This window comes from Neovison vison, chromosome 4 (genome assembly GCF_020171115.1).
Source record: "Neovison vison isolate M4711 chromosome 4, ASM_NN_V1, whole genome shotgun sequence".
In the NCBI taxonomy this organism is placed as follows: Eukaryota; Metazoa; Chordata; class Mammalia; order Carnivora; family Mustelidae; genus Neogale; species Neogale vison.
In genome coordinates, this window is record NC_058094.1 from 196,477,501 (window position 1) to 196,492,500 (window position 15,000).

At 35.4% G+C, this 15,000-nt stretch overlaps 1 protein-coding gene across 7 annotated transcripts in view; it reads left to right on the forward strand.

The window, feature by feature from the left end:
* Window positions 1-15,000, forward strand: part of FOXP2 (forkhead box P2) — a 550,794-nt gene that overhangs the window by 490,700 nt on the left and 45,094 nt on the right. For all 7 annotated transcript variants that reach the window (XM_044246406.1, XM_044246409.1, XM_044246410.1 and 4 more), the window contains 2 exons: window positions 11,074-11,287; window positions 13,082-13,186. In XM_044246406.1, coding sequence (XP_044102341.1) covers window positions 11,074-11,287; window positions 13,082-13,186 — 319 coding nt within the window. The remainder of the gene's footprint in view (window positions 1-11,073; window positions 11,288-13,081; window positions 13,187-15,000) is intronic.

A 15,000-nucleotide genomic window follows, 5' to 3' on the forward strand; every position in this document is an offset into this window, starting at 1 on the left:
TGCACTTTCTCCCATTTCATGGCCTGTCCGCCTTCTACCTTGAGAGATTTTGCTTTTATGACCTACAGGTTTATTATTAAAACACGATCGTTAACACAGTTGCATGGCCCGTTTTCTTGAGACTCGGAGATTTTACTACACACTGCTTTCAGGTGTATAGTAAAACTGCTTCCAAGTGTTTTGTTAGATATTAGATGCATATTTATTAGTCTTATGGCAGAAAATAATTTATAAGGGCAACGCGATTTAAGCACTATTGAAAATACACTGAAGACTTGCAGAGAATTCGATTAGTGGGAAGGCTCACAACACCCGTTTAACGAAAGTGAGCTGAAAGGAGTTTTGGTGGAGAGCTGATTTTAAAAAAGAAGTTCCTAATCTTCACACCGACACTCACATGTACGAGCCTATATGTCTACAAAGGACAGTCCATTCCAAGTTATGCTTTCTAGGACCTCATCATACATTGTGGGACCCTAATCGTATTTCCTCTAAAATAATATTACCTGTATGTATATTGTGAATTATAGCTTCAAAAAACTATCAGCTGTATTCTTCTTTGTTTTTCTGATAAAAAAACTTTGTGAGGACTTTGATAATACAATAATACAGCACTATAAATTATACAATTGTATATATTCATCATTTACCCAACTTTTGGGAAATGGAAAGCATTCTTGGTTTAAAAAAGATAATGGTAAACAAAATGACACCCTGTCTGCTAAAATTCTTAGTACAGGTTAAAGTCAGATATCATTAAACTTCACAAAAGCATATTCTTTTCTTTTTCTTTTTTCTTTTCTTTTTTTAAAGATTTCATTTATTTATTTGACAGAGAGAGAGAGAGACAGTGAGAGAGGGAACACAAGCAGGGGAAGTGGGAGAGGGAGAAGCAGGCTTCCCGCTGAGCAGGGAACCCGATTCGGGGCGTGATCCCTCAGATCCTGACCTGAGCCAAAGGCAGACACTTAATGACTGAGCCACCCAGAAGCCCTATAAAAGCACATTCTAATTTGCATTTGAATTTTGTTGGAACAAACATTAATCCAAATGAACTGCAACTATATTTGTTACAAAGGGACTCACATTGTGATAGTATTTTTTGTTCCTTTTTCTGACTCAATAGGAAGAAAATCAAGTGGTTCAGTCAGTTAAGCATCCCACTCAAACTCATGGCTCTGGGTCTGGTCGTGATATAAGGATGTGAGATCAAGCCTGGTGTCAGGCTCAGTGCTGAGTGTAGAATCTGCTTGAGATTCTCTCTCTGTCCCTCTGCCCACTCATGCTTTCCCTCTCTCTATTTCTCTAAAATAAATAAATCTCAAAAAAAAGAAAGAAAAAAGAAAATCAAGAACAATTTAATAGGAAAAAAAATAAAATTAAGCCAATAAAAGACAGGTCTTTAAAATGCACACAATTTTGTTTGGGGCACATGAAATTTATGATTTTGTAGTAAATATTTTTCTCCTTATCAAATCACTATCTTCACGGCATGTTTTTCTCAGAATCCCTCCTTCCCTTAACTTCAGATCCTCTAATTCACCTGGCTAAATCACTCCTAGGAAATCAAGAAAGATAAAGTTTAAGTAGTGAAAGAAAAATGAGGCAATAAACCCACTTTTCTGCACCATTCCAAAGAGACTTGGAATAAACCGTGGTGTCCCTGGGCCCATTAATGTTCTATTCATAAATTGTTGTTCTTCGCAAAAATAAATACCATTTCAGGACAAATGAAGAAATAAATTTAAAGACAAGAAAGCTGTGTATAAATTAATTCAATGTAAACATGGATTTCTTTAGTAGAAACTATACTAAAACAGAATCAATAAATTTATCTCGTTTTTTTCAATAAAATTTATATGAAAACCTATATTTAGGATCTAATCAAATAAGCATCTCCTCAGTAGAGAGAAGCATGATCTACTGTGATTTTATTTGAGTAAAAGCATTGAAACAAACACTTCAAGAAAGCTTAAAATAGATGTTCACAGAAGCAAAATTCAATTTAAGTGCGATATTCTTCCAAAACAAGCATACAAATATCTTGCCAAACAAGGAAATTATTATGATAAACCATTTTAATAGTTTTCAAATAAAATTTTTCTCTTATTTCTGAACTTTTTAAATAGAATTATCATTTTTTCCTTCTTTTCTACTTGTCCATGAAATGTTATGAGAGATTAAATGCACAAGATAGAGAACATCAAGGAAAAGGAAACAAATCTGAAAACACACCTGAGTTTAAGCAGAATATTTATATTTTAAACAAAAAACATGAAGTCATCATTGTGTTCTCACTGTTTAGATGAAGTAGTTCGAAAAGTGCCACTGTGGAGACTCATCTGGCCAAACATAGGCAGAATGCGTCAGATAAACCAGCTGTCGTAAAGGAACATAATTGCATAGTTTGGTGCTAAAATCCCAAAATTGGAATGGAAGAAAGTAGAGAAGTAATTGTTAAATAATGTAAGCCTGGAATTATTTCTGCCTTAGCCACTGGTGAGTTCAGATTAAAATATTTCAAATATCTTAAACACTTTTATTATCAGTTTCACAGTTCACTTTGCACCAAGTTTTTGGTTGGCTAATTGATTAGCCATGCAACCACATAGGATTTATACATGATGATGATCTTATTGTGCCTTTAAAAATATGCCATATGTGAAGTATTTATTCCTATGATTTAACACATCCTCCTCAGGGTACTTTTTATTTTTTTAATTTTTTTTAAACATTTTATTTATTTATTTGACAGGGAGAGAGATCACAAGCAGGCAGAGAGGCAGGCAGAGAGAGAGGAGGAAGCAGCCTCCCCGACAAGCAGAGAGTCCGATGCGGGGCTTGATCCCAGAACCCTGAGATCACGACCTGAGCCGAAGGCAGAGGCCCAACCCACTGAGCCACGCAGGCACACCCTCAGGGTACTTTTTAAAGTTCAAACTTCTTTCAAGGCAGAAGTAACAAAATTATAATAATTTTAGTAAGAGTAAGCAATTTATAGGGGCACCTGGGTGGCTCAGTGGTTAAGCATCTGCCTCTGGCTCAGGTCGTGACCACAGGGTCCTGGATTCGAGCCCTGCATCAGGCTCCCTGCTCCATGGGAAGCCTATTCTCCTCCCACTCTCCCTGCTTGTGTACACTTTCTTGCTGTGTCTGTCTCTGTCAAAAAAATAAATAAAATCTTAAAAAAAAAAAAGAGTAGGAGATTTATAGACATTTTTCTCTGTATTGCAAAATGATGTAATATATTGTACCACCCTTTAAAGTAAATTATTTTAAGTATTAAGCATTTAAAGTCATCGTGAATATTACTATAATATTGGATTTTAATGTAAAAGAGACAATGAAATTACTATCTCTAAATGCATATATGGAGTGAGTGTGGATATACAGGAGTCAAATACAAAAGGATGGATTTGTAAATCAATATCAAATAAAATACTGATTATAAAGCTATTTACTCCATGGATAGTACAGTTTACATGTCAGCTGTAGTTACTTTGTGACATGTTTTCATGGTTCAGTACCACTGTCTATAGGTAATAGGAAATTATTGTGCACACACTTCAAATTTAGATATGTTTTTGACATGAGATAGAAGTCACTGTATTCTAATACACAGTATAGTCACAGGCTTCCTAAGACTACAGAAACTAAAATATATGTGGTTAAAACTTTCTTCCATTCCAACTTTCCACATGTTTTTGAATTTATAAAACTGATTTAAACCATAATGCTTTTGTGACCGGTCGGAAAGACCAAACAGGGAATGCTAGATTATCTAGCCAGCACTAATGTGAACTAACACCTTCTAGAACTAGATGAGTTTGGAATGAGAGAACTGTTGAATAATAAATAAAATGAAATCTTTTAAAGTAAAATATAATACTTTAAATAATTTATGCTTTACTACTTTATTTAAAGCAGTAAAGGCATAAAAAGCATAAATCTACTTTATTTAAAGTAAAAGTATTTTACTTTAAATAATTATTACTTTAATAATTCATGCTGAGTTAGGCATGTGCTCAAGTTTGTCTTTAGGATGAGTATTTGGCCAAAATCAGCTATTTGGCTTTGACTCATTCTCTGCTTATGGAAATCTAAATAGCCAAATGCCTATTTCACCATCACTCCTGGCATCTTGGTTTTTTTGCCTGATCTGTGGTCCTGTGCTTGCAGAGATCACCGTTGTATCTCATCAGAGTAAGTGCCAACAGTACAAACAATGCATGTCCTGCAGAATTATTGTTAGCATCTTAGTATTCCCTTTTACATACCAGTCCATCTCCAGTTTGCAACTTGGAGAGAAACTCTCCTTTGGGGTTTTACATGTGAAAACTCCATCAGTAAGCTCAAGTTTAAATGTACATTTATTATTCCAGTAATAAAACTTTGCAAAGTTAATCATGAATGCTGTTAATTTTATGGATAAAAATTAACTTACAGAGCCTGGGTGGCTCAGTCAGTTAAGTGACTGCCTCCTGATTTCAGATCAAATCATCATCTCAGGGTCGTGAAATTGAGTCCCATGTGGGGGCTCTGAGGTAGGCATGGAACATGCTTAAGATTCTCTCTCTCCCACTCACTCTGTCCGCTCTAACCTCCCTCTCAAAAAAAAAAATGAAAAGAAAACATGAAGACTAACTTACAAAACATTAAATACATAGGGAAATATGAAGAAGGTTGAGTTAGTTTTTGAGAAGATGTAAATAAGATAGAAAGATGGAGATTAAATTATATCATAATTCTAATTGTCACATAATTGGTTTATCTGCATGCATACATTAAAATGAATTTATATCCATTTAGGCCCTAAGTTTTTTTTAAAGTTCTCTTTGTCACTTCTTTATATCTTGAAGGAAGACTCCAAAGCAGAATGTCAATTTTGCCATCATGATGGGGAAAACTGAGAAAATTATGGGGTTTTTTTAGTAAAATATCAAACTTCAAAAATGCAGCCTATAAAAATTTTAATAGTGAAATCATAGAAGGAATTTTTTTTATATGTATCAGAAGTATTCCAGTATCCCAGAAGTTCCTTCTTTAGTGGAGATATTTGCCTTTGGTTTCAGTTTTAGCCAAACAGCTGTTTTACTCCTTCTAACTCAGCATTTGGGCAAATATACACTCAGTGCACCTTTCATTAAACACACGTTTTAGAGACGGGCATTACACCTGCAGGTTGAAGTAGGCCCTGGTCAAATATAAATCAATAGTATGTTAGGTTTGGCAAATTATAAATGAACACATAGATCTCTGAAGGATAGCCCAGAAACTAGAATAATGGTTGCCTCTGTAGAGGGGAACAAGGAAGCAGAGAGGGTGGGTAGGGAAATTTAATTTTGCAATATATAACCTTCTTTATTTTATGGTTCAGTTATTTTGGCCATGTACATGTCCTAATGTTTTTTAATGGAAAATTTAAGATGAAAAGTGAAAAATCACCTGATAATATTTCAGTAATTCAGATCATTAAATATCAAATTGTTTTCACAAAATATATGAATGATACAAATATTTCTACCCAAATTTGCCTTCATCACTTTTAATTATACGTAACCCTAGAACATAAGCAAAGTACTGTTAAATAAGATAAGCTAATTTTAAAAATCACAGTAGACTTACTTTACATCATAATGTATAAAAATTATTTATTTAATATTAAAAATTAATTAGTAGATCCAGCAAATGAAAGGACATTGAAAGAATCTTTCATTTTTGAGTGTGAAAAAGCTGCTAACGTAATTTTTACCAATAAGTAAAGCCATTGAAATTTTTAAACCTTGTGTGCCCCAAGGATATATAATCTAGATGTGAATTATCAAATTTTAATTAATTCTTAGCACAGCGCTTTGTCACCCAGTAGTTACTCCACATACTCTGAATCCAGGATTAAGGAATTATTGTTTAATTGCTTTACCTGTGGTATTACATGTGATTTGATTAGGAATTCATCCTTTGATTCATTCAACTTCCAGAAAAACAGACCTTTAATGCTTATTTGTAGTACTGGCAGTGAATGAGAGTAAACCCAACTTGTCATCCCAAAGCCATCACCCATTATCATTTCTTGATTTTCTGTCATCATGGAATTTTAACCAACTGAGCCACCCAGGCGTCCCCATCATGGAATTTTAATTTTAAAATTGCATTATCATACAACTTGTTGACTCTAGGATAGTATGTATGTATCCTTGAAGTAAGTTACTGACAAAATTGAGTCATCCTTACTATTACTCTGTAATGGGGTAGGCCACTGATTTCCCAGATTGCCAGCCCCCTGGTGTTCCGGGCACTTGAACAGCTCAGTATCCATTGAGCTGGATGTACCCATGAGCACGGTGGACACTCCCACAGGCACTGGGGACAAAACAGTCAAGAAAATGGACAAAAATTCCTGCCACCACAATTATTACATTGTAAATTAAGTTAACATGTGTAGTGGTAAGTGCTAAGGAAAAAGAAAATAGGACAAAAGAAAGAAGTGGAAATGAGTGGGGTTGAACTTTTTAGACGGGGTGGCCAAGTACAAAGTCCTAGAAAGAGGTTATGTGGGCAGAAACCTAAAAATGCGAGGAGCCTGCCACACATTAGCTCTAGAGCTCATTACTCAACTTTTCTCTTTCTCAGTGTCCTCATCTCTCAAATGGGAATATAAGAGTAGCCTGGGTCTTAGATTAGCACTGAAGCGTGGAAAACAGTGATGGGTATATCAGAAGCACTGGGCAAGTTTCTAATAAAACTGAGTTGGAGGTCAGAGAAGCTATATCAACAGAGGCTTGGCTTTTGTTTGTTTTGTTTTGTTTAAATATTTTATTTATTTGACAGAGAGAGATCACAAGTAGGCAGAGAGGGAGGCAGAGAGAGAGAAAGGAGGAAGCAGGCTCCCCGCGAAGCAGAGAGCCCGATGCGGAACTCGATCCCAGAACCCTGAGACCATGACCTGAGCTCAAGGCAGAGGCTTAACCCACTGAGCCACCCAGGCGCCCCAAAGCTTAGTTTTGAAGTAAGCTAATTTGGGGGAAAAAATCTTCAAGTTTATAAATAGACAACCTGCTGTTCAAGGGAGGGGCTGGCTGGAGATCACATAATTAATCCTAAGCCTACACCCAGTATTTAAAACTGAAATAAATCAGTATAATTGGAGAAAGAGTTTGTTCCTGTTGTCTTTCTTTTTATCCTCAAATGGATTTGTAAAACGCTGAGTTGAACAAGAGACTCAAAGTTTGTTGTTGTTGTTGTTCCTAGACGTCTTGGAACAGATGTACACGTTAACATTAGTCATGAGTCCCCAAGACACAGGCCACAGACCTTCAGTTTCTTCGATTAGGACTGTTTAGGAGAGCACTGTTGCATAGAACACAGTTTGGGCCATACTGAATGTGTTCTATTATTGCCTGAAAAATCAGTTAATTCTTGCAAATCACCAAAACTTCAAAACTCACAAAACTTTCAAAATTCTGAAGAAGTGATCAGTTCATTGTTTCATAGTCATAGTTTTATATCCATAGAAAAGAGCTAACCAAAGTGTAGATGTGAATACAGTTTTGTAAGCAAAATGATAGTTTGCTTTTAACAGTTTTCCTTCCAAATGATCTGCACATTGGAATCATGTGTAGAGCTTCAGAAGCAGACTGGTGCCTGTGTCCTACCTCCAGAAACTGTGATCTCGATGGTTTGGACTATGGTCAGGGCATTGAAAGTTTTAAAATGTCTGCAAGTGAATCATACTTCCATCCAGACACTTTAGGGAACCACTTCCACTAAAGGGAATCTCTTTCGGACATCATCTCTTCTCTGCCCCTAATCTGTAATCTTTAAAAACCATATTCTTCTTCAATTAATTAAGGATCCTTATTTGGGTAGTGAACAGGTGGCTTATTCATCAAATGTCTATGTGCTTAGCATTTGTTGCCATATCATTGTGATATCATGCTGTTACCACTAATTTTCAACACAAATGACTAGTGTAAGAGAAGTCTGCTTTTAAAAGGTAAGTGGATACTTAGGTTAACTAAATTATTAATAAAATTCAAAAACTAAACTATTAATAACATCTTTAACTGATATAGTCTTTAAAAATACCTAATAGTCTTCAGCCAAGATATAAAATTTTATCAGAATCAACTAGGGCCGTTTATAATTCTTTAGACATGGGCCTTCCAGGATGGCAGTGCCCATGAATACTATGGCCTTCAAGATCCACAGAACTTCCACGTGAAGACCCAAATGCCTTCAAGATCTGTGTGAATCTGTTGTAATCAATTAAATCAACTACTGTTTATTGAATACATACGAGGCACTGCTCTTGGCACTGGGGATAGATAGGTCAAGTAAAAAATCACTACTCTTACCAGTTTAAGATTACATTGCCGTAGAGGAAAACTGATGATAACATGTAAAGCAAACAAACGAATAATATAGTTTCAGACTGATAAATGATTTAAAGACAAAGAAAGCAGGGTGAGGTGACAGAGAATGCTAGAAGGCAAGGTGGGGAGGGGCAGTGGTTGGTGGGGTGGTCAGAGACCTCTCAGAGGAGGTGACCCTTGAATCCTCTGAGTGACGGAAGTAAGGAAGCCATGAGAGCAACGACAGAGTCACCTATGCTGTGGGAAGAGCCAGGGCAAAAGCTGGCAAGGGAGCAAATGTTCGATGCATTTCAGATGCAGAAGAAAGCTGGGGTAACTGAGTGAAATGTAGAGAGCAAGCGATAGGTGAGGTCAGAGGGCAGGTAAGACCCAGACAATAAATGCCAGCATCTGACAGGCCACAGTAGGGTTTTTGTTGTTGTTGTTCGTTCCCCTTTTATCTTGTTGTGGTTTTTGTTTGTTTGCTTATTTTTTGTTTTGTTTTTTGAAATGTTCTGGAAAGCCATTGGAGGCTTTGCCTGGAGAGCCCAATGGCCTACATTTACATTTACATTTACATTTGCATTTGCATTTACAGCGATAAATTTGGGCTGATATGTGAAGAGTGGTAAGTTATAGCAAGGCAAGGGAGAAGCAGGAAGACAGGAAAGGAGAACCATGGTCTAGGCAAGAGTTGACGGTGGGGCAGAGAGGCAGAGTCAGATCGTGAGGGCTCCCATGCAGAAGACGTTGTCGGTGCTGCCACGAGACAGGGTTTGCTAGTGGAGCTTTGCTGTGAGGACACCTAACTTGTACAGACAAGTAATCAAAAAGTTACAGTCAGAAGAGTTTCAGAATCTTAGGTTAAAGCTAGATTTAAAGCAATAATTAATGATCTTTATAAAGAAATTATTTCCTGTGTAACCGAGAATACCTTCCTTTATGAAGCCATTCTCTTTTATACATGAAAAATAGTTTTTAATAACTGGAACCTGAGTTAGCTTGCCTTTTCTTCAGTCTTAGGGTGTTTTAAAATCTTCAGGAGCCAGAATCACCAAAATGATAGCTTTCAGTAAAGCTATGTATAAGAAATAGTGATAGGCATAGCAATTTCAGGTTACCATTGTGATGAATAATTTGACCAGAAGTTATGTTTGGAGCAGTGAGAATTCTTCTGTCACTTTGGGCTACTTACCACGATGTCTGGATTGATGATTTTTCTACCCGCAGGGGTAGAGGTGAGAGGGCTCACCGTCCTCGCCATCATGTTTTCTTACCATCCCCTCGTCTCCCCTGCCTGTTCTATCCTGGTCCTCTCCTGCACACCTGGGGATTGATCCATATCACTTAGAGCATCTGAGGTGGGGGTGGGGGTGGTTTGACTAGTACTTCCACCCTCATGTTAGACGTTGTAGGTGAACTTAATAATAGAGAACCTAGATTTTGGAGCCACAGTGCATTAGGTGTGAATTCTATCCACTAGTTACGAGTGTAGTGACTTGGTAACAACTTTAATCTTTCTAAACCTCCACGCCGTGCCCTCATCTGTAAAATGTAATGATTCCTAACATCAGGTGAGGTTAATTGAGATTTTGAATGTAAAGAACCAGACTGACTTTAGCAGATGCTGAATAAGGGATAGCAATCATAACTACAACTGCATTTTCCCCTGGATATCTTTATTCGGTAATTTTTGCATTTTTAATATAATATTTCCAGAACAAAGGCATTCAAATCAGACTGCCTGGATTTAAATCAGAGCTCTACCACACAGAAGCTTTGTGACCTTGGATACATTTTTGAAATTTTGTTTCCTTATCCATGAACTGGTTAAAATATAGTTATTGACTCCATTCAATTTAGTGAGGATTAAGAAGCATAAGGTATAGAAAGAATACATGAAGGTATAGTACTTGGCACATATAAGTACTATTTTAGAAGTCAAAGACCATAGACAATAATCTCTCAATTCCTTATTTCAAAATTATAATTAAAAGCTAAAGCATTGTGCCTTAATTTTCTGTTTACTTTCTTCATAAATCTGGTAAATTTGCATGATCTGAGACAGTGTTGTTTAAAATGAGTAGTTTTTTTTTTTTATTCTGTCGGTCATAAAATGAAGTTTCCATATTATCTGCTTAATTGATCCATGTAGGTAATCATATTATTGGCTTATTTAGCACCACCAAGTGAAACTCAGTTATTTTGTTTGCCCGTCTGAGAAAGAGCAAACTAAAACTTTGTCAAAGTTGTCAAATGTATTTTCCTTCTGAGTTGAATGTTTACTGTTTTTTCCCTAACTTTTTTTTTTGTTTATCCTCCTTACCCCTTTCTCTTTTCATGTCTTTTGATACATCTCATTTCCAATTCTATTTCTTTTTCAGTTGCTCACTGATAAAAACTCAATACCAGCAATAAGTAAAAGCTACTGTTAAAAGTTGAATAGTTTAATTTTCAAACAGAACTTGCTGGGTTTTTCCCATTAATCTTTGATATTATTTCCAGTAGGATCATTCCCTACCATTCCCAAATTGGTAATCTTGAGCAAATAACTGATTATTCACGAGAAAGGGTATGGTGCTGATGGCATAAAGTGATTTTATTATTGTATATTAATTATGCTGGTAACATCACTTTCGTCGGCATTAATCTAGTAATAATACTAAGCTGGTTATGTGAACTTTACCTTGTTATATTAGTGGGGCTCTCTTTCATTTTATAGCTGGCCTAAGTCCTGCTGAGATTCAGCAGTTATGGAAAGAAGTGACTGGAGTTCACAGTATGGAAGACAATGGCATTAAACATGGAGGGCTAGACCTCACTACTAACAATTCCTCCTCGACTACCTCCTCCACCACTTCCAAAGCATCACCACCAATAACGCATCATTCCATCGTGAATGGACAGTCTTCAGTCCTAAGTGCAAGGCGGGACAGGTAAAGCTCATGAGATTTATTCTATATTTATCTGTCACCAACTTTTACTTCTACCATTCATAAAACTAAAGATTATGATTTGTACTTAAGAGGGGCAGAATGTATAGAACAAATTGAACAGAAACCTTTAGGTTATTTATCTTATATATTATTTTCATTACAGAAAGCAGTTCAAATGCTGGCAATTTGATGGATTTAGTGGGGAATTTGCCTGAAGGAATTTATTTTTTAATAAGTGCATGTGGAATTATTATGTCAGCATATTTTTATGGCTAATATGTTGTGATGAACCAGATTGCTGAAATGAGAATATTTTGCCATTTTTAAACTTAAGAACCCCCTTTTGAGTAATTAATTAAATAATTAAAGATTTCCCCACCCCCTCTTAGCATATGCTTTAAAACATGTGCTTAATATATGTTTAAGAACATGTCCGTAGGTATCGGAGACTCGATATACATAAGGATATAAACACAGGTGTAATAAACTAGAAGATAGAATATCTGGTCTGCCTTTTTTATTAGTGTAACATGATGGAATTTATAAATATATAGACATAAAAACTTACGGTGAAAAGTGAATAAATTTGACTCAAAATTCATAAGGAAAAATTACTTGATTTCAGTTATCAACATTGAGTACATTATGTTAGATAATTTTCAACTTACTGTTTTACTTTAGTTGAATAAAAACTGGCCTTGTAAAAGGAGCACCCTGTACTTTTGTCCATTTACTTCCATTTATTTAAGCATAAAGCTGTCTAATCAGGTGGCTTTAAAGCAATTCACATAAAATATATAAGCTAAAACATTGCTCAACATGAAAAATATCTTTTTAAGGGATGAAACATAGTGCAGGATTTCATAACAGAGTGACTTAGGCTCCTGTGGTATTTAGCTGTAAAGACTACATATTTGAGTTTAGTGGATTGATAGTATTCTGTTGTGTAATGTGAGTACCTACCTGGTGGCAATAAATTCTTCCTCATAAACAAATTTTCTTTTTAGAGAAACACATATTTAATTACAGAACGGTTTAAAATAGGATGCTATCATTTGGTGGTATTTCCGGTGGTCATTTGAGTATCATGAAAAATTTTTCTTGTTAGTTTTCATTATTATAAAATGGTATGCTTCTGAATGCTTCCATGCTGGTGTTTTAATTGAGATTAATTTGATGATTATATATTGCAGAAGTTGCTTGATTTTTCTAGAATCTCAATCTGACATAATATTCACTTATCAAAAGTCTTTGATGATTACAGAAGGATATAGCTAATGAATACTGTTCCAAAGTAGAATTTTTTTTAATCAGCTGTAACTAGTGGAAATATAATTTATGGTCCACACATAAATATTAAGCAATTTAAATGATCCTAAAGGTCCATATCATCCTTAAAAAGAGCATTTCAAAAATCTTATGGTGGCTGTCCTGTTACCTTCTTAAAAACACAGGTTTATTTCACTTGACCACATATGAATATATATTTTTTTATTTAGAGGTAAATGTTACATTAAGGTCATATGGCAAGATTAGCATATGATATTATACAGTCCTCTTAGTTTTTCATCCTTTATTAACAGTCATCTTTGGCTCTATTTCTCCTCTAATTGGAACATCATCTAGCCTTGGCAGTTGAACTATTCAATAGAACGATTAAATTTTTCTGACTGCTCTGAGCTGAATTGACCTGTTTTGACCTGTTTGTCACTGATCGTAACCTGACAGGCGCTAGCAGCCTGCAACGATTATAGCTTTTTGAGATGAATCTGACGCCGTGTTCTTTTGCTACAGCTCGTCACACGAGGAGACTGGGGCTTCTCACACTCTGTACGGCCATGGAGTTTGCAAATGGCCAGGCTGTGAAAGCATTTGTGAAGATTTTGGACAGTTTTTAAAGTAGGTTCCTTACCTTTTTTAGGGAAGGGGGTGGATTATGTGGGAGTGTTAGGCACATTGTTGTAAATAAGACAAAGCTGAAAGGAGGAAGTGAAAGTCCATCCTGGGGCTCACTCTGCGCTTCTCTGTGCTCCAACAAGTACATGGCCCAGGTCAGGCTAAGAAGGTGACCTTGTCTTTACCTCTTCATCAAAATATTTTACAGATCACTCAATAGAGTTTTTGAATGAATGGAAAATAGTAGCCTACAGTAATCGTGTCATTAATAATCGGGAGACATGTGCAGGAGTCTTAATAAATTTCAAGTTTTTAATAAAAATTTTAAGTAAAATTACATGAGGAGTCAGAATATATATAATTTCAAACAGACATATTTTACGGATATATCTTTTTTAATTGCAATCTTGCTCTTCCTGACTTTAAATAATGATGTTTAACATATTTATATTTAACAATAAGAATGATGACATGAAAGTTAGAAGAGGCTAACATTTTAAGAAATAAATCTATTTCATCTATGTTGTTACTTGTTGCCCTCAGAATCAGAGGGCAATGTGCATGGCTGTATATTTGTATGGTCAATTACATGGCTTCTCTCACTTAAAATCAAAATTTGGTGTATCCTTAATTTCTTCTTACAGTGATATATATATTTTTTAATTTTAAGAGGTTCCGTTGCAAATGAGAATATCCATCTTTTATGAAACATTCTCCATGCACAATTCTGCTATACAAGAGATCTAAACAGAGAGCTACAGATAGGTTTATGGAGATGAGTAACTTCACAGGCTGAGACTCTTATGTTGTCATGGAGCAGCTAACAGGGTGAATGAACTGTTTCATGCTTCATCAACAATTAAGTTAATTAGCTCATTTGAAATTGCACTGCTTTGTTGCCAGGATGTTGGCAGAAACATCAAAAAGATGTGTTTACAAATGGTAGACTACAGGCTATAAAGTAAAAGCACCTTAACAACAAGCCACAAGTACTTGGCATCATAATAACTTTATAACGGAATTACAGTAAGACTTCCACACGGATTTTTTTTAACTTTTTCTCATTTCTGACCAATTAAAAGAAAATTTGCTTCCTCTGTTACTTTGGCATTTTTAATGGCCTTAAATTAAAAAAAAAAAAAATTGCACTGCTATTATACCAGAAAAGTAGTGAGCTACCATTTTGCTGGGTATGAAAACTGATTCAACTGTTCTAGGCAAAGAGGGCATTTCAGTTGGTAGATAACTTTGCTCACACTTTCCTCTCTAAGAAAATAACATTTGTTAAAACAAAGACAAAATATAGGGACATTAATTTTTTAACAACTGATTTCATATTTCTTCATTTGAATGTATTCATCCTTATCAAAGTGTTATGTTATTCCTTATCATTAAGATTCTTATGAAGACTGTTGCTGCTATTTCTTAAATATGGCTATTTAAGCTGTAGAACTAGCATGGTCGCCATTTTATTGCTCTAAGTTGGTCTTTCTGACAAAGAGTAAGTCTTTAAGAAAATGCACGTATTTTACCCTTCAGTGTCATTTCCTTTATAGTACATGGAAAGGAACACTTTTATTCATCTTAAATATTTATATATATTTTTATTACTAACAAGCAGATGAATATGAACCCTCCTTTTGCGCTCCATGTTTCTTTCTCACATTCATGCCAGTATATTTTAGACACTAAGAGAAATTATAGGTGGATGGGGCAAAAAAAAAGAAAAGAAAAGAAAAGAAATTACAATTAAAAAGCATTTCCTTTCAATTAAATACCAACTTTGGTTCCAAAGGCTATTTTTCCAACCCATTAAC